The 25062-nt window shown below is 37.0% G+C and overlaps 4 protein-coding genes across 6 annotated transcripts; 2 read left to right on the plus strand and 2 right to left on the minus strand.

Moving 5' to 3' along the window:
- Positions 1–2949: 2949 nt before the first annotated feature.
- Positions 2950–6187, plus strand: LOC149935157 (NHL repeat-containing protein 2). Of its 3 annotated transcripts, XM_090181101.1 has the most exons (11): positions 2950–3145; positions 3218–3559; positions 3637–3908; positions 3975–4112; positions 4177–4309; positions 4396–4748; positions 4819–4941; positions 5002–5166; positions 5222–5426; positions 5714–5829; positions 5898–6187. In XM_090181101.1, exons 1-11 carry the CDS (start codon positions 3001–3003, stop codon positions 5907–5909), a joined length of 2004 nt encoding a protein of 667 aa, XP_090037227.1. In that variant the 5' UTR covers positions 2950–3000; the 3' UTR covers positions 5910–6187. The 3 variants fall into 3 exon arrangements, with proteins under 3 accessions (XP_090037227.1, XP_090037226.1, XP_090037228.1); XM_090181100.1 differs by having other exon boundaries at positions 5714–6187; XM_090181102.1 differs by lacking the exon at positions 5898–6187 and having other exon boundaries at positions 5701–5869.
- An 8388-nt stretch (positions 6188–14575) lies between these two features.
- LOC149935158 (uncharacterized) lies at positions 14576–21364 on the minus strand. Its single transcript, XM_090154407.1, has 14 exons — positions 21168–21364; positions 20728–20969; positions 20591–20669; positions 20481–20535; positions 20290–20419; positions 20130–20230; positions 19969–20043; positions 19641–19907; positions 19439–19563; positions 19214–19374; positions 18789–19152; positions 18612–18717; positions 18304–18549; positions 14576–18234 (listed from the first exon to the last, which is right to left on the minus strand). The coding sequence occupies exons 1-14, from the start codon at positions 21208–21210 to the stop codon at positions 14616–14618; spliced, it is 5613 nt and encodes a 1870-aa protein (XP_090010533.1). The 5' UTR covers positions 21211–21364; the 3' UTR covers positions 14576–14615.
- Positions 21365–21485: 121 nt separating this feature from the next.
- Trmt61 (tRNA methyltransferase 61) lies at positions 21486–22541 on the minus strand. The gene has a single exon (XM_090154409.1). The coding sequence runs from the start codon at positions 22442–22444 to the stop codon at positions 21512–21514; it is 933 nt and encodes a 310-aa protein (XP_090010535.1). The 5' UTR covers positions 22445–22541; the 3' UTR covers positions 21486–21511.
- Positions 22542–22583: 42 nt separating this feature from the next.
- On the plus strand, positions 22584–24911 carry LOC149935160 (putative ATP-dependent RNA helicase DDX28). The gene is made up of 10 exons (XM_090154408.1): positions 22584–22692; positions 22761–23036; positions 23096–23203; positions 23263–23463; positions 23537–23678; positions 23739–23845; positions 23903–24125; positions 24189–24451; positions 24513–24662; positions 24740–24911. The coding sequence occupies exons 1-10, from the start codon at positions 22606–22608 to the stop codon at positions 24851–24853; spliced, it is 1671 nt and encodes a 556-aa protein (XP_090010534.1). The 5' UTR covers positions 22584–22605; the 3' UTR covers positions 24854–24911.
- Positions 24912–25062: the final 151 nt, after the last annotated feature.

The following is a 25062-nucleotide window of genomic DNA, read 5'->3' on the forward strand; positions in this document are numbered from 1 at the left end:
AAAGGCAATTAAATTAGAAAGCTGTACCGATCACTCAACAACCGGGTTTTATGACAGTCGGTTGGACGGAATTACCACAAACGGTATAATTTTAATTCAGACTAAACATTCATAGTGCCATCGGAGCAGTGCGTGATCCACTTTTAATTAAATGCGCTGCGCATGGTTCACTATTATTTTTGTACTAATTTTTTTCCAATATTTTTAATAACAAGTTGGCAAGCCAAAATATACCTCTCCTCGGTAGAATTGTCCCTAGTGGTATTAATTTCTCGTGATAACCCTTAAAGATATATCTCCGCAATTTAGAGTTATTTGTTAAAAATATTAACCCATTTCTATCCCGCCCGGTATAAAATTTTAATTATAATTAAAATAATTGAGACGAAACGACCAATTTTAATTTATTCAGAATATCATAAGTTAAGTAGTTACAACAGTACGTTAGACGTACTATAACAATGCACAATTGAATTAAACCCTTTTACAGAACAAGTTTATCAGTTAAATATAATACGACGCAAATTTTAATGAAAGAAATATCTACAGAGGCTTTTTGGAATTACTCGCTTACGAAATACTTGCCGCATCTTTAACGCTCATTTTATTTCAACACTCGCCCTTGATGAAGATACCGTAGATATCTGGTAGTGGACAACTCGTTCACTTCCTGTTGACGTTGTGACGCATACCACATGAAAAAGACCAATGCCGTCCAATTTCCAATATCATATAATGACTCGCACACCCAAGAAATCGTAGATATCCAAATATCCACACCAAATGTATTTACAAGAAGCAAAAACCTTACCATCAACAAAGCACAGAGAGCCACTTGACTAACCGCCAGCTTTTAAAGCAATTAACGTTAAATTATCTCCTTTGAATTAACAGAACTATATATAGGTCGTTAAGAAAGTGGACTACCCACAGGGTCTACCCTTTAACCCTCTAATCTCGGCTGACTGCGCTAAAACAAGATTTAACCTTTAAAAAATACCAGATTAGGCCTTCATAAATTCATTAATAAAAAAAGACTTTATTACCTATTATGCTTACGATGCCTGTCTTAATTTCAGTGAATCTAAGCAGCTATCGGTGGTTCTGTGGTAGAGCGCTCGACTGCCAAGCCGAATGGTCTGGGTTCGAAACCTGGGTGGCGCATTTGTTTTTAATCAATAGAGAAACGCTAAATTAGAATTTCTTCGATGCAATAATTTCAATTTCAATTCTATTTCAATTAAACCAAAATTTCGTACTCTATTAAATACGCTTCCGATAAAGCTGAAGGTCTAATTTTCAATAAGGCGTAACAAGTGTCGGTGGTTCTGTGGTAGAACGTCCGCCTGTCAATCAGGAGGTCTCGGGTTCAAATCCCGCCCGATGCGATCGCAAATTGATACTAAGACGAATACCGTGTACAACTGGTGGAAACCCTGCCATTGAACGTTGAGAGGTAGCATTACACTCAGCACTCGGTCCGTCCCAAAGTCATTAAGAAGAAGTTGGAGAGAAAACGCCCATATAAACACAACAGACTCAACATGCACATCCATCAGAACACAAACACAACAAATTCAACACTCACAACCTACGCATAAACATTACAAAAACGTAATACACCAAACCGTCACGACGGTGAGTGAAAAAACACCATCCAAACCAAACCGCAAATGCATCCGTTAACGCTCACCGTCGCACGGTGGTTTTGCCAACCCTTTGAGAAACTGCGTACGCAGTGATTACACTTTGCACCGAAAATGCGAACGCGTTCGCAGTCCTGACAGACAGACACACCCACAGACCCACCCACAGACCCACAGACAGACACGGTCGTTGTATAACCCCTCCTAGGGGACTTTGTCCCCTCGGAGAGGTAAAAAGGGACTGAGTTAGCTCTCCTTATCTTTCCTCCATGGTTGTTAGCCTTTAAAGGGAGGGAATTAGAGGTGTGCAAATACCATTTTTTGGGGATCGAATCGAATATCAAATAATTTTTTTCAAGGCACTTCAAATACCAAATCGAATATTTATAACGTCAAATAATTTGGTCGAATATTTTTAGAGCAAAATTTTAAGCCAGTTAACTGATCAAATACCAAATAGTATTTCGAATACCAAATAATTCGACGTATTTGGTTTTGTCAAAAAAAATAAAAAGTAATTGAAATCACTGTTCATTTTACTTGCAATAGTAAAATACTAAACCAGATGTAATTAAATTTTATTTTATTTAATAAATTTAAACTATAATACTAAACTTTTTCAAAGAAAACTTTTACAAACAAAATTTAAAATACACATTTTTAAAGTTTAACTACCCCAGGTCCAAGTCAGCTAGCGAGTTTTAGTTTTAGTAAATACTAACTACAATTAAAATCAAAGGATCTGCTATATTTTTCATGCTTTGCAAACACTTCATTAAAATCTCGAGTTTTTAAATATATGTAAAACACGAAGGAGCAGGGGTCTTTTATTACAAATAAAAATAATATTTAATTTGGCGTTCTCCTCTGATGGCCTTGAATCTCAACAAATTTCAAAAAGACCCGCGGTTATTCGACCAGTTTGCAAACTATTTGAAAATACCAAATACATTTTTCCTATCTTTTCGAATATTCGACTATTTGATCAAGAAAACCGAATATTCGCGAACTTTCCCAAGTGCTATTCGATTCGACGAATCAAATATTCGATTTGGTATTCGATCGAATTATTTGGTCTAACCAAATATTTTGCACTCCCCTAAAGGGAATATTTCATACTTTAATTCCCTTGTCTGGTTCAAGCTCCACCTGGTTCGCTTTGTTGTTGTGAACTTTATTATAAATTAAAGAAGTTTCTACCCGTGTCTAATCTCTATTTTATTTATTTTGACGCACCCTAAAATGAAACAACGGCATTATCTGGCATTGTTTCACAAGTTTGTCACTTAATATTATACACTTATGGACATACTCATCAAAATCATAAAACAAAACCATTCATTCATTTGGTCACATGGAGAAAATTTTGGAAATTCAGTATTCGTTTGACGAAGAATTGAATGAAATAATTGAGGATGATTGTGGTAAAATTAATAAAATCAGAAACTACATTGTGTCTATCGATAAGAAGAACGAGAAAATTGAAGATTTTGGAGAAGGTATTTGACAGTTCTGTACATTAAGCCTTGTTTCATCATTGGAGTCAGTTAAAAATTTCATTATTTATTTAGGAATGGAGTGGTTGAACCTGAACGTGGATAGCTTGGAAAATAAACCAACTTTGTATAATGTTTTTAAAGGAAAAGTGGTGATACTAGACTTTTTCACTTATTGCTGTATTAACTGTATTCATTGTTTCAAAACACTGAAAGAATTGGAAAATAAGTATTCCAAAACGGGCGAGGTAGTAGTTGTAGGAGTGCACTCTGCTAAATTTGATAATGAGAAGAACTTAATTAATGTTGCGCAAGCTGTATTGAAATACAACATTGATCATTGTGTTGTAAATGACCCTGGAGGGATACTTTGGGAGAAATTGAATGTATGCTGTTGGCCAACTTTAATTATTCTTGGTTAGTTGTAGTTGTGATGCAAATTGTTCTACCCTATTAACTTCATTATATATTTCATATCATTTACATCACGTCAGGTCCTGAATTACAAATTCTCTTTGTTCTTGCTGGAGAAAACAATAGGGATAAATTGTTCTTATATACTGATCTTGCCATTGAATATTTTTCTACACAAAATCGTATTTGCTACAAAAAAGGAATCCCTCTGAAGCAATTGAAAGATTCTACTGAAACTAATCTACTTTCGTTTCCTGGAAAAATATATTTTGAACATCACACTCTGAGTTTAATATTGGCTGACAGTGGAAATCATAGAATTCTCATCATTTCATTGGAAGGTTTAATAAAAGTGCGAATAGAATAGCTTCCTTAAACTATATTTATTGTAATTATAATTTTTTACTATATCTTTAAGGAAATTATTGGCGGTTCCGAGGAAGGTTTTGAAAATGGATCTTTTAAAGATGCTCGTTTTAATAACCCTCAAGGGATTGCTTGCTATCAGAGCAAATACATTTTTGTCGCTGATACTGGAAACCATTCAATAAGAAAGGTATACTTACTATTTTGTAGAATTTTTCAATTGGAAACCCTTATTGAAGAGTAAAAAAAAATAGATCAGTTTGGTGGATAAAACTGTAACAACTGTGGTTGGTAATGGCTTACAAGGATATGACTTAGATGGTGGAAATAAAGGCACTGATCAAATCATATCTTCTCCTTGGGATCTATGTTTGGGCCCTGCAATTGGTTGGTCGTATGTGCTTCCTTTAAAATTATATAAAATTGCAGAAAATATTAACTTTTGATTATAATTTTTTTGGAAAATTTCATAGGTGCAGGAGATTGCGTTGATGATCAGATTTTGTATATAGCTATGGCGGGAACTCATCAAATTTGGGGCTACAATTTTAATAATTGCTCCGGTAAATTAGGAAAATTTGAAAAAGAATCTTGCTTTGTGGTGTCTGGCACTGGAAATGAAGAAAACCGAAATAACTGCTATCCTAAGAAAGCCGGTTTTGCCCAACCATCGGGAATAACCCTAAATAAATCATCGGGTCACAATGCGGAAGAAAAGTGGAGCCCTTTTCTTTTTATTGCTGACAGTGAAAGTTCATCCATTCGATCAATTTCTTTAGTAGATGGTGCAGTTAAAGCGGTGGTTGGTGGTGATCGAAATCCAACAGTAATAATTTATAGTTATTATAATGTATTTCAATTTAAATACATAAGCTACTTGGTTTTCTCCCACAAAGGATTTATTTTCCTATGGTGATAAAGACGGTATAGGGTATGATGCGAAACTCCAACATCCAGTTGGAATTTGTTTCTGTCCAAAACGAAATAAAATATTTGTAGGTGATACTTTCAACAATAAGGTAAATGTTTTGGTTTATGCAATTAATATTTTAATGGAAAATAACATTATATTTTCTTAGCTCAAAGTTGTTGATCCGCTGAGTAAAGAGTGCAAAACTTTGACAGATATAAAAAGTCTTAATGAACCAAATGGATTATGCATTCATGAGGACAGGCTGTTTATCACAGATACTAATAACCATGAAATTAAAACTTACAATTTAGAAACTTTTGAATATAAAAAGGTATTTTTAGATACACATTTTACGAAAAAGAAATATTTAACAATATTTCTTTTAGTTCAATTTATACACTGTGTCTCTGGATGTTGTGGATTCTTCCGCTATTAACAAGGAAGAGTCAAAAACTGACTGTTTACAACTATCTGTAACACCTGTACAAATTAATCCTGAAGGAACTCTTCATCTTACAGTGCAGATAGATCTTCCAAGAACCTTATCTTTTACTGAAGGTGCCCCTCACTCTTGGAGTATCATTGCGCCAAGTAATTAAGACACTTTAATAAGCTACCAAGTAACCCAGAATTTAAGTTAGCGTTAATTCTTGCATGGTCATTTACCCAAAACCATAAGCCAAATTCCTACTAGCAGTGGCTGACCAAAGCTGCTTTAAGCCAAGCTTGCTGCTTCTTATTTTGGTTGATATTCTTGGGTCTTTTTCTAACATCAGCTTTTGGTTCCAGGCTAAGATTGTGTGAATTTTTCTTGTTCACTTAGAATTGCACCTTTACATTGATATCACCAGTTTTATTTAATTAGAACTTTCATTCAGATTTCCTTACCAGTAATGTAAAGGGACATCTGAACCAACTGTCAAACTCAAAATCTAAAGGCTGTCAAATTGATTTAACTATCGCCCAAGTGGACCCACCAGACACAATGTACGAGGTAATTGTTGTTGTTAAAGCTTTTGTTTGTGATGAAGAAACTAGCGTTTGCCTCATGAAAACTGCAAGGTGGTGCCTTAAAACATTTATTGTGGACAAAAAACTGGTTTTAAACAATGTTCATGCATCCTTGAATTGGAACTTGAGCAAATGAAAAACTAGAAGCAAATGATTTTACTATTCTGTATGAAAATTAAAAAAAATAAAAATGGCACATTTTGCTTCTTAGAAGTCACACAATATTCAATTAATAATGTACAATATCAGGAGTATGTCATGGAAAAAAGGTCAGGAGATGAGGGCTGATAATGTCTAAAAAAAAGATGTAAACATAGTTTTTTTTTCTCATGTGAGTACGCCAGCTGTAGAATTAATGACTTCTACAAGTGAGCAGTGCTGCCAATGTTTGAAAGTTGAAATTCCCATTGCTGGATAGTAAATTTCCCACAAATTCCCACACCCCTATTTAGCCCCGCCCCCAACGGAAAACATGCCAAAATTTTTGAAAAGTTACTTTTTTAAATTAAATTTTATTGAAATAAAAATGTTTAAACATTTTGGTTGTTAGGCCTATGCATTGATTGATTATAGTATTAGGAAGCACCATTGAGTTGGGAATATTAATCTAGAGGTCCAATCGAAACGTCGGATTTCAGTATTTCGCGAAACAAGTTTTTAAAAATAAGAATACTGTCGTCTGCTCCCATCGGCGTCCCAAATGACGAGAAAACGTTATCATTCTACCCGTGGCGCCGTCTATCTCTCAATGATTCGTTCAAATAAGACGCGTTTTCAAGCAAAAAGATTTTTTTTCTTCAAAATAATGGATGGCGCCACGGGTCATATGATAACGTTTGCTCGTCATTTTAGAGCAGACGGCACATTCGTATTTTTCAAAAACTTGTTTCGCGGGGAGCAGATTTGATTGGATCTCTAGATTAATATTCCCAACTCAATGGGAAGCACCTCCTTTATATTATTTATAAAAACCAAGATTCACGAAAATACACGGCTCTATATAATTTTGGGCTTTCTATTGCTAGCCAAATTAAAAAAACAAGGGATTAATACCCGCAGACATGAAAATTCCCACAAAATCAACGTTTTTGAAAAAAATTACCTTTTTCCCACAGCCAAAATGCAAGGGGGGCCAGTTCGCGGTTCTAAAATCTCAGGAAATTTTCACTCTCTCGTCCAGTGATGTTCCAAGCGGTACATTTGTACTTTTTTAATACATTTTTGATTTTGAAGTACAAAAATACATTTGGAGATTTTTAATACGTATTTAGTACATTTTGTAAATTTATGATACCAAAGTAAACTTTTAGATACGTATTTAGTACATTTTGAAAATATATGAAACGAAAATCAATTTTTATATTTTTGACATATATTTAGTACATTTTTTTAATTTGGGGGATTGTTTTAAATTTAACCATCACAAATTTTCTGCTTATCTCCGAATTTCCATTGTAAACCCCCGCTCTCCCACCCTCCCCACCTCAGCCACCTGTATAGATAGCGAAATTCCGCTCATAGCTCGGACTTACTGGAATACTGGTTTTCAAGGGCAGCTGCGTTTTAAAGGCAGTTAATATTTCGGACTTCTTCTTTTGACCGTTCATCAGTATCGATAGGGAGGGGGGGGGGGTTAACCCCTTTTGCAGACATAGAGCAGCTTTAAATGCAGGAAATTAATAGTGAAATCTACTTGGCCGCTCTGAATCACTCGCGGGGTAACAGGTGTAAATTTGTTTTGTGGAATGTTTTGTGTACTTACTATTTTACTGTTTCTTTTCGGGTTTTCACCACACTATAGAGGGGGTGGGTTTTAGGAGACTTTGGACAGTTGGGCTTATCAAAATCAAGGAGACTGTAAACAAGTTTTGGAAAATATGCAAAAAAAATTTAAGTCCACATTTTTGTTTCCACTCATTTCTTGTATCAGGGAGTGCTCCCTGCTTGTATTTACAATTTTCGCGTCCATCATCTAATTTTGTGTAATGTAACATCTGAGTTCTACCTACGAACATCTGCGTTATTAAAGTTTGTTCTTTTATTATAGCATATGTAACATAATTACTGGTAAGTATGCTTCTCAAAAATACAGAAATGCTTATAATCCTTGCGCTATTGAAAAGGTTACCATGGAAATGAAATCATGTGATCGCGAAGCACGAGCTAAACTTGGCATGGGAGAAAGCCAGAAACGCACGAGGAATTCTCACTAACTTCCGTTTTCAATCGGTAAAGTTGATGACGCGTATTTCGTCACGGAGTTGTAAGTGACTTAATTTACGTCATATTACGTGAACAAGGTTTCATTAACGAAAATGCTTTTATGGCATCCTTATGAGTGATTATGTTACATATGATTATAGCAATAAGAAAAGTTAAAAACTAGAAACGTTTTGAAATTTCCCGCTCTCTTTAGTAATAACGTTTTGAAATTTCCCGCGATTTTTGGTAATAAAACTCATAGAGGGCGCGCGCCGCTCAGCTTATAAACGAAAAGTACATTTTATCCTCCAAAAGTACATTTTGACCTAGGTGGAAAGTACATTCCTAAATCGCGGCGGAACATCACTGCTGCCGCCTACGGCCGAGCTTGACGCCAGTTCGCCTTGAACCTTCAGCCAATGAGAGGCCGTAGAGTGGTTCCGCCAAGGAGGATAATAATCCTCCTTGAATCCGCTACTATAGCGGGAGATAGATGACGTCATTCTCTATGGTGACATTAAATTCTTGGCAGAACCACTCTTTGAGCTCTGATTGGCTGAGATCTGGCTATCGTCTGCCATGGCGTTTGGCCCATTTGCCAGTTACACGGCAGCATTCTAGTTACCTATGAGATTTCTATGCACAGGAATCAGAGATCGGCGGGCTCTGGGCTCTAAAGAGTCCGAGAGCTATTTTTGGGCGCGAGCTCGACTCTTCGGGGAAAAAAGAGAAGAGCGCGAGCACAAGCTCAGCCGCTAAGAATAAAAGAGAAGAGCGCGAGCGCGAAATCAGCCTCTGAAAAAAAAGAGAAGACCACGAACAATGTACAATGTTTTGGAAATTAATTTTCCATATATTCTGCGACTCTATTCGCAACCGAAATGAAGAGGTGGCACTCCGGCGCTAGATCCTCCGAGTTTGCACCGCTTTGCGCCTATGATCTAGCGTCTGCTACAGAAAATTAAAAGTGTTAAGAACGTTATTCTTAAATATTATTATCAAAATATAAGCCAACGATGCAAACATCATACTAAAATGCAAGTATTATTATTAACGATGAGGAAAAACTAATAGCGTCTGCTTTAGCCGCTAGCTGGCTATCTAGCTTTCAATGGCGAACCAAAGCTGGCGTAGCGATAGTTTTCGGTCGCGAATCATAAATACATAAGTACGCCTTTATATACCTCTTCCCGCTTCGGAAGAGCTGGCGATGGCTCACGATTGACGGCGATTCTCGAGTTAGTCGATGGTACCTTATTTCCAAAACCAGGTATCTAAAAAAAATCGATTTGAATAAAAAATAATGACAATTAACGCGTTCGAGCTCCGGTATCTTATATCTAAAACCAGTCATGTAAAATTCAGTTTGGGTAATGATCATTTAAATTTAAAAACGGTTCTATCACGATACCTATTGGGGCCCGTAACTTTGGGCTCTTGATTTCTCAGCGACCACTGAGGCGACAAATATGAATGATACGTCCATTAATGGTCATGAAAAACTCTGAGAGGCGGGATACCCGTTTGAGCCCTCAGGGGGCTTTGATTTATTGGCCACCGCTGAGATCACAAATACAGGGTGTTTCAAAAAGGGTGGTATGAGCGAAGATCTACGGGTTCTACAGATTATTTTAAGACGAAAATGTTCTATGACATTGTTTCGATTTGGCCCGCCTATTAGAAATTACGAAACACTTGATGTATGGATGACCCCTAATTTTAACGCTTTAGTAAAATAATCAACGAAAATAAATAGTTTCATTCATGGCTCTCTGCACGCGACCAAAATAATATTTCGCAGTGAGTAGTGCGCAAACGTAAAGTTTTGAAAACGAATGAAAAATTCACGCGTTGGCTCACGCTGTTCAAAACAGTTTTCGAAGCGCGTGAATTTTTCATTAATCTTCAAAACTTTACGTTTGCGCGCTACTCGATTGAGATCATAGATATAGGAAACGTATATAAAGGTCTAGATAAAATATTTCAAAGGGAGTGAATACGGAGATGACAGCTAGCAGAAACGCGTAATTTCTGCAGGCTATCCTTATAAGACGCTATCTATCGGTAAGAAAGCTCGTGCTATCGTCGCGAGAGCCATTGTCTCCTGCTTAAAAATGATACTAAAAGTCACCAACAGATGGTGTCTAAAGACTACCGCCTGCGGAAAGGTCAAGCACTTAGTACTAAAATGCTAAGAGAGCTCGCGCTCTTGGTCACGTGCCTTCCTCGGTGTCTGCTAGGTGTCAATTCCGTATTTTATGTTAGGCTTAGACGCCCCGAAATTTATCTAGACCTTTATATACATTTCTTATATCTATGATTGAGATACCCATTGGGGACCTCGGGAGCCCTTAAATTTGGGCAATTGATTTATGGGAAACCGTTGAGACCACATATGTAAATTACACATCGATTCATGCTGACGTTTAAAAGTTTCTCGATAGTGATGGCCATTGGAGCCCTTGGGGGCCCATACATTTGGCCGACGTGGAACTAATATTATGGCTGGGCTGACTTGTTGATATTTCCCAGAACCAGGACTTGCAAGTTACTGTTTATATAGTGCTTGTTGAAATAATTGAAACTTTTCGCAGAGAGGGTTAAGTCCTGGCTCCCGGATATATTACTTCTTGGCGATTTGCTTGTAGATGTTTTATTGAATCGCCTATTGTTTATAGGGAAATAAGCATTTAGAGCGAAGCGCTTTTAATGCTTTAGTTATACCAAAAGCGACATAAGACCCAAAAGCGTGTCAATTCTACCTTCACGCCTGCTAAAACATCCAGCGAGAGCTAGTCTCACTATAGACTACATAACCTACTAGTTGGAATAATACTAGCAACATTATATTTAGTCTATGGTTAGGTGCGATTTTCTCTCTTCGATCATGCTTCGATTTACCAAGGTTACTCGCCCATAGAGATACGTTCTAAAACGCTTCACTCGGCGGCGGTGGAGTGGAGAAAATTTCAAATTTTGATGACGTAGCTCGTGCGTTACTCTTACCCTCGATCCCAGTTCATCCCCCTCAGTGCAACAAACTCCCACTGAACGATTTACCTATCTGACACACTTTTTTATTTTATGTCGCTTTTGGTTATACCATAAGTTTATAATATTTTAATATTTTCCACATACAAATGTTTTACTGCGAGCTATTCACAAGACAGACTGCATTACGGGCTTCGTCACCTTTTTGCGTCCCCTCACTCCCGTGTCACATGTAGCCCTTGACAGCGCGTCACTAGGGGGAGATTTTATTCTTGTGATGACATCAATCCATGACGAGCTCTCAGTAAAATATTCCCCAAAGTGACAAACGTATGGAACAATATTATAGACCTATGGTTATACTAGACGGCGCCAAATGTAGTATGAACTTCCATATATATATAATGGTGGTTCAAGGGATTTCACATTTCTGCCACCAGGTTAATAAAAACTAAGAGTGATTATTTAAAAATAAATCGTAGTGCGTGTGAGCAGACGTTTTTCTATTTAGTTTCTTCTCCCATTGAACTATTTGGTGGGAAGAGAAAAAATACAAATAAATGCTTTGGCCGGGAGTAGTGGCTCACTCCTGTAATCCCAGGCGTCCGGGAGGCAGAGTTTGTGGAAGGCCGTGTGAGGACGACCACTAATCCCCCAACGGGTGGTTGTCATACTTCCGCCACGGGTGTCCCAACCCTATCCCCAAGTATCCCCCCGTTGACGTGGCCGTAATACATATCTCGCACCTGATTAATTAAATGGACAAGCGGACTGTATTGTCCCACACGTCACAATGGCTCATAACGAGCTTCTAAAAAAAAATAATAAATGCTTTGCCCCCAGATTTTGTTTACTGCCAATCGAATAATTATTTTCGAGCAAATTTAGTCAAGTTGATTTTATAAAATAAAAAGTGGTCTTGCCCAGCTTGTTAAAATGTTAATCTTACGTCACAAGACACAGCTTTATTAGTATATTCTTCGCACGCGCGCTTGAAAAGTCTATACTCCTCGACACTGAGGCACGCGCTCGTAGGCTTTTAAAAGTAAGATTCTGTGACGTAAGAGCCATATTAAAACAAGAAGGCCACGTTACTTTATAAAAAGAACTATTGGGTCAAAACCATAGAAATCTCATAGGTAACTAGAATGCTGCCGCCTACGGCCGAGCTTGACGCCAGTTCGCCTTGAACCTTCAGCCAATGAGAGGCCGTAGAGTGGTTCCGCCAAGGAGGATAATAATCCTCCTTGAATCCGCTACTATAGCGGGAGATAGGTGACGTCATTCTCTCTGGTGACATTAAATTCTTGGCAGAACCACTCTTTGAGCTCTGATTGGCTGAGATCTGGCTATCGTCTGCCACGGCGTTTGGCCCATTTGCCAGTTACACGGCAGCATTCTAGTTACCTATGAGATTTCTATGGTCAAAACTAACTCAATTTGTATTGTTTATTTTTTACCTATATTTTTTAGCGAATTATATACTCTCAACAAGTAAATTAATATCACTATTTTAAGCAATGTTTTCTGGTGGGAAAACCACATGCACTATATAACATATCAGCTCAGGAAAAAATATTTATGGACCCTCCTATTCCACTTGAAGTTAATTTTGTACATTTCAGACTGTTGGCGCCATCCAGTTAAACTTCGGGTATTTAAAAATTAGCCATTAATGGCGTTACCCCTATTATTCAAAAAAGGGTGGATACTTTTCGCTTGTTTCGGGGATTTCCGAGTAGGGTAAGAAGAGTAACCCTATGACGTCATTATACTAATATTCTGTGCACTGCCTTCTATATTATTATAGAAGGCATTGTTCTGTGGTAGCGAATAGTTTGAGTCGGGGCAAATGATTTCTCGATAGGTGGTATTTTTCGCCTGTTCTGGGTTGTTTGAGCAGGTTAAAAAGTGTAGCCCTATGACGTCATTTTACTCCAATTGTGTCTTGACGAAAACAAAACGAGTTGGGGTAAGAAGGAAGTAGTTAAAGGTTAAAGGGAATAGAACCTACAACGCGTTCTTTATGGAAGACCCCATCAATTTCCTTTATTCCCTTCACAATCAGCGATTATCAGCGCCGCAGGTGTGAAAAGCCATGGGAGGCAGCGGACAATATTGGAACCCTTGGAGGGCGACAGAAATAACAGAGGTTATATTCCCTTTAAAGGTTATTTATTTGCCGTAGCACGGTAGCAGCCGTAGTTTTGTTTTAAGTGCCTCATTTTTCTCATTTATTTCATAATAATAATAATCAGCTGCCGGGATTAGTTTCGTACTCCTGTAATCTCAATCTTCTGGGAGGAAGAGTTTGCGGATGGCCGTGTGAGGACCATTGAGTTGGGAATATTAATCTAGAGGTCCAATCGAAACGTCGGATTTCAGTATTTCGCGAAACAAGTTCTTAAAAATAAGAATACCGTCGTCTGCTTCCAAATGACGAGAAAACGTTATCATTCTACCCGTGGCGCCGTCTATCTCTCGATGGTTCGTTCAAATAAGACGCGTTTTCCGGCAAAAAGATTTTGTTTTTCAAAAATAATGGATGGCGCCACGGGTCATATGATAACGTTTTCTCGTCATTTTAGAGCAGACGACACATTCGTAATTTTCAAAAACTTGTTTCGCGGGGAGCAGATTTGATTGGATCTCTAGATTAATATTCCCAACTCCATGGTGAGGACGACCACCAATCCCCCAACTGGTGGTCGGAATACTTCCGCCACGGGTGTCCCTACCCCTGTCCCCACGTATCCCCCGGTTGGCGTGGCCGTTACACATATCTCGCCCTGATTAATCAAGTGAACGAGCGGACTGAATTTGTCCCACACGTTACAATCACGATTAAAAAAAATAATAATAATCAGCTAGGCTAATACCCAAGGAACCACCTTAGGCCTAAGTCATCAAGTAGGTGGGTTTTTTTTCGCTTGTCCGGGGACAAACTTTTTATTCGCCTGTTCTCGGGGTCAGATTTACCCTGTCCCGAATTTAGTTCGCTTGTTCCAGTTCCAGAGCTCTAAGGTTACACTTTTTACTCCTCCTCGAAAGTAGGTGTAGAGGGAGTAATCTAGTTTTGTCGTCTGCTTAAAGGGATTCATCACTCACAACAGGGGGAGGCATATGGATAACATAAAATCCAGACTTGCAGTGTGCTTCAAAACCGGTTTTTTTGTGACCCCTATGCCTTCCCCTGTTGTGAGTGAGTGAGTGATCCCTTTAAATTTCGTTTCAGGAAAACATGATGGACAAGCTTTTTATAAATAAACTTTAACTACTCCCTCTTTACTCCAACTCGTTTTTTTCGTCAAGACAGAATTGAAGTAAAAAACTTAACCCGAGAACAGGCTAAAAGTATCCACCTTGTGTATCCGCTAAAGTTAAAAATTGTTATAATTTAGCACACTCTATGTTACAATAGATTGGAAAGTAACCAAATTACGAATACAGCTGTTTCTATAAAACATCAGATGTTTCGTGTTTGTTTTTCGAGGCAATAGCCATAGATATTGTATAATAGAGAAAACCAGTTTATACAGTCATGTTATTTTTATTTCACGGAAACACCTAATTAATTTAATTTAGACCCATAACTGCCTCATCCATAAGGTCATCGTCAATTACGCAGGGTGAAGGCCTAGACATTGAACTTGAAATGGAATGGTTAGATGGTGGTGTACCTACAGGAGCGGGAGATTTCGTAGTGACAGGCCCTCCCGGCGTAAGTTGAAAGGGAGATTTAGAAGAGGCAATATTTGGAGGAGACGTTGCATTAGTCTCATTGTGAGTTTTTTCCATGTGGGAACTTGAAGAAATTAATGGTGCTACGCTAGTCACTGGCATATTCACCGTACTTTGACAACTAGGTGTAATGCCACTGTTATTATTATTATTTGAAGAAAAACCACTCTCTCCAGGATGATAGTCTATAACTAGGCCCTCTTCTTCGGGACTTTTGTCAAGATCATCTCTATCATCTATTTTTAAAGACAAATTCTGAGCGGCCATTTTCTCAGGTCTAGAATGTTTTTCTGCTGCTAAACCAGAAATTTTTTCTTTATGTTGCATAAAATTGCCCATTTTTTCTTGGCCATGTAAAATGTGCGAGGATATTTGGTCAATATTCATATTAGGTTTAAAGGAGGAACTTGGTTCCTCGCAAGATGTTATCGCAGTAGCTCCGCTACTACTTGTTGAAATGTCTTTTTTATCACTCAAGTCAAGGGATTGAGGAGTAGCGCTTCTCCTAAGTTCCATTTGTATCGCTTCAAATTCTGAATTGTTTTTTGAGACACTATCACTACTGGAAATCTTTTCCGTCGTGATACGACTAAGATTGGTAGGACCCATTTCGGGATCCGACATATGACTCAAAGGGGCACTGTAGAGATCTTTTTCATTGGTTTTATTAAAAAGCCCTGGTTTTGAGAACTCTGTTCTACTTAAATCCAACTCTGGTAGCATTGTTATTGCAGAGTTTGTAATTGTTGGTTTCTCGGTAAATGGGTCAGAGTTGGTCACAGGGCCATGTAATAAATGTTGAAAGTTGGAATTTTTAGATTCATTGGTTAGTCCACTAACCAAGTCTAAAGGACCTATATCCGTCATTGCTGAAGGACTCATTGAACTTAATATGTTTTGATTGGTTAGCGGATATTTCGGAGAAGGCAGAGAATGCAACTGCTGCAAAGGTTTAATCTTATTGGAATTACTTAAGGATTTTATACCAGAATTAGGGGATGACTTATTGTTCTTGTTCATTTGTGATATTTGTTTGGATTTGCTCTCACTAATTTTCCCTACTGGAAATTTACCCTCTTGAGACGCTTTTTTAGTTGGTGGTAAACTAGGAACGCTATAACCTGAATTTGACATTTGTTTTTGACTGGACACATTTTGGTTTGAATTCTTTGACTTTGTAGAGGATACTTTAGATTCCGTAATTGCATTTGGTCTAGTTTTTGTTACCGTAAGTTTAATTCCCGAACTTTGTTTAATTGTAAATTGATCAGAACTGGAATACTTAGATTTACTTTCTCCAGTTTTGGCAGTGACATTTGAGCTAGAACTTGACACTACGGAGTCTTTTCTTTCAGTTTTATTCCCTATTCCACTAGGAATACTTGTTGGTAAGGATGAGGTTACTGAAGAAGTGAGGTGGTGATGAGTGTGGTGAAGACTGCTAGTTACTGGACTAGCTACTGGAGGTGGAGTGGGGGGTACAGATGTTCCTCCTCTTAGTTTGTCAATCACATCTTTTAAAGAGTTTTTGCGTGAGGCTCGGGAGGTACTTTTCAATTGAGCATTAGTCATCACACTGCTAGGTGAAATTATAGTATCACAGGGAGGAGAAAGTGAAGGAATGATGGAAATGCTAGCAGCTGAAGTTGGGGGTGGCAAGCCTGGTGTTGCTGGTGGACTGACATGATTACCCTTTATGGGGCTTGGTAATACCGGGGTAATCGTCGTTGAAGCTGGTAAACCCATTAAATTCAAGTGTTTAATTTTTACAGAACTAGGAGATGTACTGCCTCCAGAAACACCGCTAGATTTTCCTGAACTTTTGTATTTCACTGGATTGCTGCTGCTTGTACTCTTGATTTGTCCTTTCAATGTTGCGTTTGTGGTCACATTTTCATTCATTTGATTCTTTTTACTAGAATTTGGCGATTTCAAAGACAAAGGTTTAACAATTACATCAGTTGGGGAAGAACACGTTGGCGTTCGAGCTTCACTACCCAGGGGTGGTGGTGGCATTAAACTAGAATCCAGTGATAAATTTATATGCAAGGGTTTCACTTGTTTATCTTCCACTCCACTGTTACTGACAGAGGCGTTCCCAGCAGTATCCATCCTTCTCCGTTTCTTCTCCCTTTTTCCATCTTTCTTCTTACTTGAGCTACTAGGCAAAAAAGACACATTTTCCATGGATTTGCTTGGTTTTGTTTTAAATGATTCACTTTTTTGTCCACCAGAGTTAGAATTATCTTGGTTTTTGGGTATTTTTAATATTCCTGCATTTCTTTGTGAGTTACTGTTTGTTGGAGATGACAAACCAGAATGAGGACTAGCTCTTGGGCTCTCTGTTTTAATAGGTGGTGTAATTAAAGGACTGCTCTTCCGGCTGTCTGGAATTTGAAAAGAACTTCCTGTTGATTCTGTTTCATTTGAGAGAGAGGCAGTCATTTGAGACACTTCTTCGGAACAGCTCTCTTCGCTTTCAGTCATGCGACTAGCTTCAGATGATTCGCTTCTGTTCCGTTTACTCACTCTTTTACATTGTGGACTCGGTATCATTTGGTTCTGAGACTGACTGGAACTCTGACTTTGTTTTCTTCCAATTTGGTTGCTACTCGAATCAATATCTGACCAGTTAAATTCCATTTGCTGTAAGTTTGTTGGGGTTTTAGCTTCTAAAAGATTTTCCACACTGTTAGATTTATTTAAGCCAGAATGAAAATCTAATGGAAATGATTTTGAAGATGAAGAGACGGGCTTAGTTTCCGACTGATGAAAATCGGATGATTTGGAGATATGAGTTTCTAAATTTGAAATTCCACTTTTCTCTGTCATTGGGTTAAACCCCAAACTGGAACTTTTCTTAGACTTTGTACTTTGAGAAAAAGTTTTGTCTTTGTGTTCCTTTTTTTTCTTTTGCTTCTTGCTTCCCAAATTTACACTTAAATTGGTTGAACCAATAATGGAATCCAAACTAGTACTACGCGATGTAACTGGTACACTTGTTACATTGGTGGGGGAAGGGGGGACTGAAGTAGTTGCACTCGACGCTGCTTTGCTAGCAGCGTTCTTATTGGCTAAAAAAGGAAAATTATTGGTTGGTAATGTATTAGCAGCGGGAACATCACTTAACATGCTCATTAACATGGTATTAGCAGCCATTTTTCCAGAATTTTGAAAATTTTGGGGTGATAATAGGCTGTCGAGAATTGGATTATTTTCCGCAGCACTACTCATAGAAAGAGACGCGTGCTCCGTGTCGCGACACTGTTTTTGACTGGTCCCCGAGAGACCAGTCGCACCGAGATTTCCCGAATCACATTCTTCGTCGTTATCATCTTCATTCTCGTCTTTACCCGATGACTCTTCATCCAGTTCATCATCTTCTAATTCATCCATGTTCATATCATCATCAAGAGGTTCATCTTTTATCTTATCTATGTTTTCCAAGCCAGATCTGACAAATACATTTACCCATGCTCAAATTAAATACATGTGTTGCAGCTCTTTTTACATTTTGTATTACCTGTTCCTTCCATAGCCTGGTAGATGCGATGATAAGTAAGAGATTCCTGGAGCACCATTTTCATTTGACCCTCCCATTCCACTTGCTGACCCATTTGGTCGCCCATTTGGCATTACATTAGGCCCACCAGCTCCTTCGGGAGAGAAAAACTGATCACCACTACCATTGAGTCTGGAATGCTGTTGATGCTTCTGGGCTTGACCTTTCCGAATTAAAGCTCTCATCGTAACAGGAATAGAAAGACATCTGGTAGTAAATAGAATGGTTAGGGACGCTTGCTTAGAAAAAATAAAAGGAAGAATTTCTACTTCTGAATAACTTTAGAAGCATATTCGTCACTGCATAAAACAGAATCCGATCCCAAAGTGTAAATTTTGCATTTCACATTTGTAATATCCTTTAAGTCGATATCAACTACATTAACAAGGGTAAATGTATAAGAAAAAATGGTTATAAGTAGGTAATAGAGTCTATATATTAAATACCAGTTGCCAATGACTCTTCCAAAGGATGTTCAAAAGATACAACAATGTGGGTCATTGAAAGCGTTTGAACTTCAAATTTTATGGGTTCCTCCGGACTCGCACCAAATGTGGGATCATTATTAGCAGCAGTCATCAAGCCATTATTTGAAGTATTGTACGATTTGCAACGGGATGAAGGATTGGACGGTGCTGTAGATGCCCGGACGCAAGATGCCAAAAGAGTATTGAAGAGTGTTTGCTGTCTCAGAAAAACCAAAATTTGGGGAACGGCAGTTGGATGAGTGAAAGAAATGGATTCAACCCAGACACCTTTCAAGTCTTCCCACCCACTAAAATGGTAACAATGAAGCTGATCAGGCAAAACCTAGGATAAATTAAAATTTATAAAATGATCCAACATGTTTCACAGCTTTGTGGTTAATTACCACTGACAATCCCTCTTCGATACACTGATTACTAGCCGCGATCTTCAATGCGATACTGTTTTTATTGGCACTGAAACTACTCGACTGAGTTTGCTTTAACTGTTGTTGCACAATCAAACTTAAAAGCGAAACACTAGCTGAAGTATCAGCAAATTCAATATCTGCAATTAAAAAATTAAAATTTATGAATTACGTTTTAGCTATTCTAACAACTCATTAAATTACTCGTCACAGCTTTAATGCTTTTAACCATTCCATTGGCCATAGCAATGGGTTTCTTTAATCTCAAAACAAAATTTGCTGGTAAAGTTGTGCTGTTTAAGTTTGTGTGAGCTGCAAATGTTGGTAAACTAAAATATATGAAAATTAATTAAGCTCCAAGATGTACTTTATATTCTGTAATTCTCAAAAAGGCAATGCTATTTACTTCTTTCCATCTTGATTTTTGACAATAATTAGCGATGTGGTTTGTAATTTATGGGCAGTTGAGCTTTCGATGGAAACAGTTACAGAATGGCCCAATTTATTTTCCATAACGGTGTCAACAGAGAGTGGAATGCAACTTTTGGTCTCTGCATCAATAAGGTCATATGGTGATATGAAATAAGTCAATTTCATAGCGTGACCTCCTTTTCTAGCCTGAAGTATTCCAACGGGCGATTTATGAACAACATTATTAGGATCGTTAATAGAGCTGTAAATGTAGATAAAATGAGCATTTCTATTTTTAGTTTAAGTAACACTCAATTAATTACCACTGAAACTGAGCAAGCATGCTTAAATCAGTTTCTAAGGCTTGTAAAGCTAAAAATGCTTTAGTTTTTTGCTTTCTGTCCAAGAAAAAATTAAAATTATCTCTGTTCAATTTTATACATTTTATACATCTTATAAATGCATAGTTATATTAAAAACCAACTTGTCTGCATTAAGTTGATATATTTCAGCTAAGCCTTCTAAATGGCTGTTAAATTCAGAGAAATCCCCTGCGCTTAAGACTTTAGTCAGCTCCGGACAACTCTAGAGTAAAAAATAATAACTCTAATTTCTGATATGCGTCATTAATCAAAGACACTTACAACGGGTTCTCCGTGATGAGCAATTTTTACATCTTTAACTTCTCCATTATTGTCTAGCAGGACTTCTACATAAAACATATCAGAACTTATAAAACAATCCATTCCTGATGGACCAGCGGTGAATTTCAATCTGTTATGAAAAATGTCTTAATTCTGTGCAAGTAGTATTTTTAAAGTAATGTTTAATTTACCCTTGTTGTCTTGTAATGCTTTCCAAACGCTCAACCATAGACTGTAGTGATGTTACTGTGAAGTACAATGTTAAGAAACATTTGAAAAGGTGGTACATTTTTTGCATTACCTTTTATAGATTTTTGAATGGAATCTAAACACTTCTGTAGTTGACACTTCTCTGACATGTCCATTGCTAACCTCTTATCCTAGAGTATCATTTCAATAATATTACTTTTGAAAATTAAATTTTATAGTAAAACTTACGACAGATGAACTACGAATAATTTTTGCCAAATCTGACCATGCTTTACCACACCCAGTGGTTTTGGCTCTTAACTTTTCCATTAAGGATCTAAGTTGGCTAGATTCTAAGTTAGCTGATGATGGTGTCATTTTGGTTTGTGGTAATAATCCATTTTGAGGAGGAATGCCACTTAACGATGTGGGTGCTGTCGGAACGACAGCGTGACCCACTGTTGATGTGGCAGTATCCATTGGTACAAAAACTGAAATTTTAAAATACCCCGTAAGCATAAGTTCCAAATTTATTAGTATGATAGATATACAACCTAAAATATTCTATCTTATATATTTTTATGGAAAACAGACATTTGACATGGTCTGTATTCGTTTTGTTCAAAAAGCATAGCAAAGGCTTAAAATGTATTTATTCTAACATATTTTGTAATAATCGAAATTTTTACCTTTATGTTTTTGCTCCACATCATTACAAACATTCATGTTCATATTAAATCCCTGCTTATGTCTATAAATAACTTTTATTACCACATTTTTAATATCTTTTTACACTTTTTTCGAAGAAAGTCTAGGCTTAACGATTCACACATCGCGATTCGCGATTCGAGCCTAACCCCTGAGAATGAGTCTATGCTGCATTGCTTTAAAGTTGTGTAAAAAAGACGACTTTAAATTGTCTACTTAACGATTTTATCATTTTTAACATTTTCATTATTTTGATAGATAAATGTTTACGAATCAGATTTAAAAAAATTAACTCGTAATTTTATGAAATTAAACCTTTTATTTTTCAAACCTTTACAGATTTTTGAAATTTGAAGGTTCCAAAAGTCAGGAAACCAGTATGACCAGGAGCTACATGAGAAGGTAAAGCCATCCACTCAGTTTGAGTACAGCTTTCATTATTAGAAATGCTTCGTTTTTTTGAAAATGGTAATGTTATTGATTCTTCTTTATTACCCATGATTGTAGATTCATTTCCAAGGATTGGTATAGAGACATTTCTGACTTCGTAGGGCCTGGACAGACATTCTATTGTCGAAACATCGGTAAAACCACAAGCATTTAATGCTTCTGTTGTGCGTTGAACTTGTTCAATACAGGGAGAAAAAGAGACTATTCTTGACACATTGTTTTGCTTTAAAGACCTTGTAGCCTTAGGTACAACATTCCAAGGGTGAGGCAGGTCTAAAAATATGGCATCAGCAACTCCCTCTTCCTCGAAACCATCTTCAGCAACATCTCTTTGTCTGACTGTAACTAAATCTTGAACTTTGTGTTTTGCAAACTCTTCCTTTGCTTGATTAACTCTACCTTCATGAAAGTCATATGTATTTAAGTGGCCATTTGGAGCAATAACTCTAATGAGGGCATGCGACAATGACCCGCTACCAGTTCCAGATTCACAAACAACAGACCCTGGTTTTAAATCTAGCAGCATGATAATCATGCTTATGTCTGGAGTGTATATGATTTGGGTACGATGTGGGAGAGTTAACGTCCAAAGTTCTGGTGTTGGAAATAAAACATGAACATATCCCCTTGAACATTTGGCTATTGTTCCATATTCCTGGCCTATAAGGTCATTGTGTTTCAATGCTCCATATTTCGTTTGAAAGACTTTCCCGGAAGTAATTTCGATGGCATAAAGATTAGTGGCACTCAAATATATAATTGCCGTGTCTCCTTCTTCAATTAACTTCTTATATTCTATAAAAGACATGAAGAATACGGGGGTTTACACAAAAGATTTGACAACATACACGTGTTCCTAGAGGTCAAAGGTCGTTCGGAGGTCTCCCATCAGATGGTGCTAGCTACCGTGCTATCCATTGCGTCATTAAGGCGATTTGCGAATATTTATGATTTAAAATTTTGTATGCCATGGTGTGGCGAAGAGTGCACTTTCACTGTTCACATATTAAAATGAATAATCTAAACATTTTGGGTAAATGTTTATATTCAACAATGGTAAATATATTGCTGTATAGTAACTTTTGCCACTTTACTTATTGACTTCCTTAAATTTTACGCGTTAGTATCGAGATACCATACCCGTGATCAAAACGCCAACATATGTGGAAAAACACTTAATGAAATTGAATAAAGTTAATTCAATGAAAAGGCTGGATCGTATTAGAAAAAAATCAAAATGTGGAAATTTAAAAATTCCCATTGTAACTTGCAAAAATTCCTCACTAGACCACCATTTAGGTCAACTTTATGAAAGGTTCCAGAAAATTCCCTTAGCATCCCAAGGATGGGTCCGTACTAAATATTGGGGAGATTATTTCATTATAAATAGTCATGGTGAAGTATGTACACTACTTTTAGAAGGGAATGTGTTACGTAAATTCTGATACACATGTTTTAGAATCCGTCCTTAAACTGTACCGAAAAGAGCTTCAATGATTTAAACTTGAATCCAACAGTTTTAGAGGCTATTAAAGCTCTTGGTTATATAAAACCTACTACTATACAGGTGTGTATGAATTACTTACTAATCATTCATACAATTTGGTTTAAAACCTTGTATTTTAGTCTCTAGCGATACCGGAGCTGCTTGAAGGTACGAATGTGGTTTGTTGCGCAGAAACTGGAAGTGGGAAAACATTAGCGTATCTTGCTCCTATCATACATAATATAATGGCAAGTCAAGCACTGTTCACAAAACCACTTCCCATGAATACTCCTCTTGGATTGATATTAGTTCCTGGTAGAGAACTTGGTTTACAAATTGGGGTAAGGATATTTTGACAGGTGTTACGTACAAAGAAATAATTTATTTTTTATTGTGAATTATGTTTAAAATTAGAATATGGCTTCAAAAATTGCGCCACATTGTGGAATTTCAGTGGATGTTTTAATATCCGACACTGAACAGTCAAAAAAATTTAAAGTGGGCTCTGATCTGGTCATAGCTACTATCGGTCAGATGTGTAAATTAAGCAGAATAGGTAATTATCTGATTAATTGTTAGCCTTTTGGGGTAAGATTTAAAAAATTGTTGTAAACAGGCAGGTATAATGTAAATAATGTCCATCATATTGTGATCGATGAATGTGATACGTTAGTAGATGATTCCTTTAGTGAGGACCTTCAAAGTATTTTGAAATATCTAACAGTGAGTATTTATTTGAACTTTACATGGTCTTAATTTTGTTTAATGGTAACGTTTCAGCTGCAAGGGGCCCCAGTGAACAACTTGGATGAGAAATTAACCAATACTGCAGATGGTGCTCAGGTTGTTTTAGTTGCGGCCACAATTCCCACTGACATAGAGAGCACTTTTGAAGAGTTTATTGATGTTGAATCTTTAAACTGGATCGAAACTGACAATTTACATAAAATTATGCCACATGTTACCCAAGTTTTTCTTCGCTTAGATCCAGAGAAGAAAAGCGGTTAGTGGATATGAGTAGTTAAAATAAAGATCTTTTTTTAAACTGAAATTATAATTATTTTAGAGAAACTTATACAATTCCTAAAGGAGGAAATTTCTAAAAAACAAAAATCTAATGAGAACTCTGGAATAATAATCTTTACAAATAGAGGAAAAGCCTGTTACTATGTTTCGAAATTGCTAGAGGAAAATGGTATAAGCAACGTAAATTTGCAAGGGGAATCATCTTTCCATGAGCGACTTGAGAATTTCAAAGCTTTTCAAAATGGGAATGTTGACATTTTAGTTGCAACTGATTTGGGTTCCAGAGGCTTGGATACTACCAGAGTGTGTTGGAAATGCATTTTGCTATTAACTTTCAATTCTAAATAAATTTATCTTCTATCAGGTCAGGCATGTAATTAACTTTGAGTTTCCATCGCAAATTTCTGATTATATCCATCGGGTTGGCAGAACGGGAAGAGTTGGTGCTATGAGTGGTATTTGTACAAATTTTATTAGCACAAAATATGAAGTTCCATTGGTGCAACAAATTGAAGTAAGGATATTTTGAAAGGTGTTATGTACTACTACTCTTTTGATGTATTTTTATTTTGTTTTTAATATATCCTTTAGACAACTGCCAGACTACCAAAAAAAAAGGCATTGCCAAATGTAGATGCCAATATTAAGAGGAAGATCGAGGAATATTATACCGCAAAAAATGCAAGATTGCCCAAAAAGTTATAGTTGACCTGCCTGTTATGTTTTTAAGGATGATTTTTAATAAATAATTTATTATGCCAAATGATATGTATAATTTTCTGCGCATTTACACACCCAAAGAGGTAAAAAATATATATTTTTTAAATTGTGTCACCATAATGGTGCAAGTGGAGGGAAAGGCCACATAATTTGCAATGAAAAAGTAGTCAAATGTAAAATGTATTTGAAAAGAA

Source organism: Leiobunum rupestre, chromosome 7 (genome assembly GCF_980474605.1).
Source record: "Leiobunum rupestre chromosome 7, qqLeiRupe1.1.hap1, whole genome shotgun sequence".
Taxonomy (NCBI): domain Eukaryota; kingdom Metazoa; phylum Arthropoda; class Arachnida; order Opiliones; family Sclerosomatidae; genus Leiobunum; species Leiobunum rupestre.

What these genes read in the sequence shown, in the direction of transcription:
- LOC149935157 (XM_090181100.1), top strand. Translation starts at nt 3,001, where the DNA reads ATGGAGAAAATTTTGGAAATTCAGTATTCGTTTGACGAAGAATTGAAT. An exon ending in GTGGTGATCGAAATCCAACA is followed by an intron (nt 4,749 to 4,818) that starts GTAATAATTTAT and finishes TCTCCCACAAAG; the next exon opens with GATTTATTTTCCTATGGTGA. An exon ending in GTGATACTTTCAACAATAAG is followed by an intron (nt 4,942 to 5,001) that starts GTAAATGTTTTG and finishes ATATTTTCTTAG; the next exon opens with CTCAAAGTTGTTGATCCGCT.
- Trmt61 (XM_090154409.1), bottom strand. Translation starts at nt 22,444, where the DNA reads ATGTCTTTTATAGAATATAAGAAGTTAATTGAAGAAGGAGACACGGCA.
- LOC149935158 (XM_090154407.1), bottom strand. Translation starts at nt 21,210, where the DNA reads ATGAACATGAATGTTTGTAATGATGTGGAGCAAAAACATAAAG. An exon ending in AGCATTACAAGACAACAAGG is followed by an intron (nt 20,420 to 20,480) that starts GTAAATTAAACA and finishes TTTTCATAACAG; the next exon opens with ATTGAAATTCACCGCTGGTC. An exon ending in AAAAATCAAGATGGAAAGAA is followed by an intron (nt 19,564 to 19,640) that starts GTAAATAGCATT and finishes CATATATTTTAG; the next exon opens with TTTACCAACATTTGCAGCTC.
- LOC149935160 (XM_090154408.1), top strand. Translation starts at nt 22,606, where the DNA reads ATGGTGTGGCGAAGAGTGCACTTTCACTGTTCACATATTAAAATGAAT. An exon ending in GTATTTTGAAATATCTAACA is followed by an intron (nt 23,846 to 23,902) that starts GTGAGTATTTAT and finishes GTAACGTTTCAG; the next exon opens with CTGCAAGGGGCCCCAGTGAA. An exon ending in CATTGGTGCAACAAATTGAA is followed by an intron (nt 24,663 to 24,739) that starts GTAAGGATATTT and finishes TATATCCTTTAG; the next exon opens with ACAACTGCCAGACTACCAAA.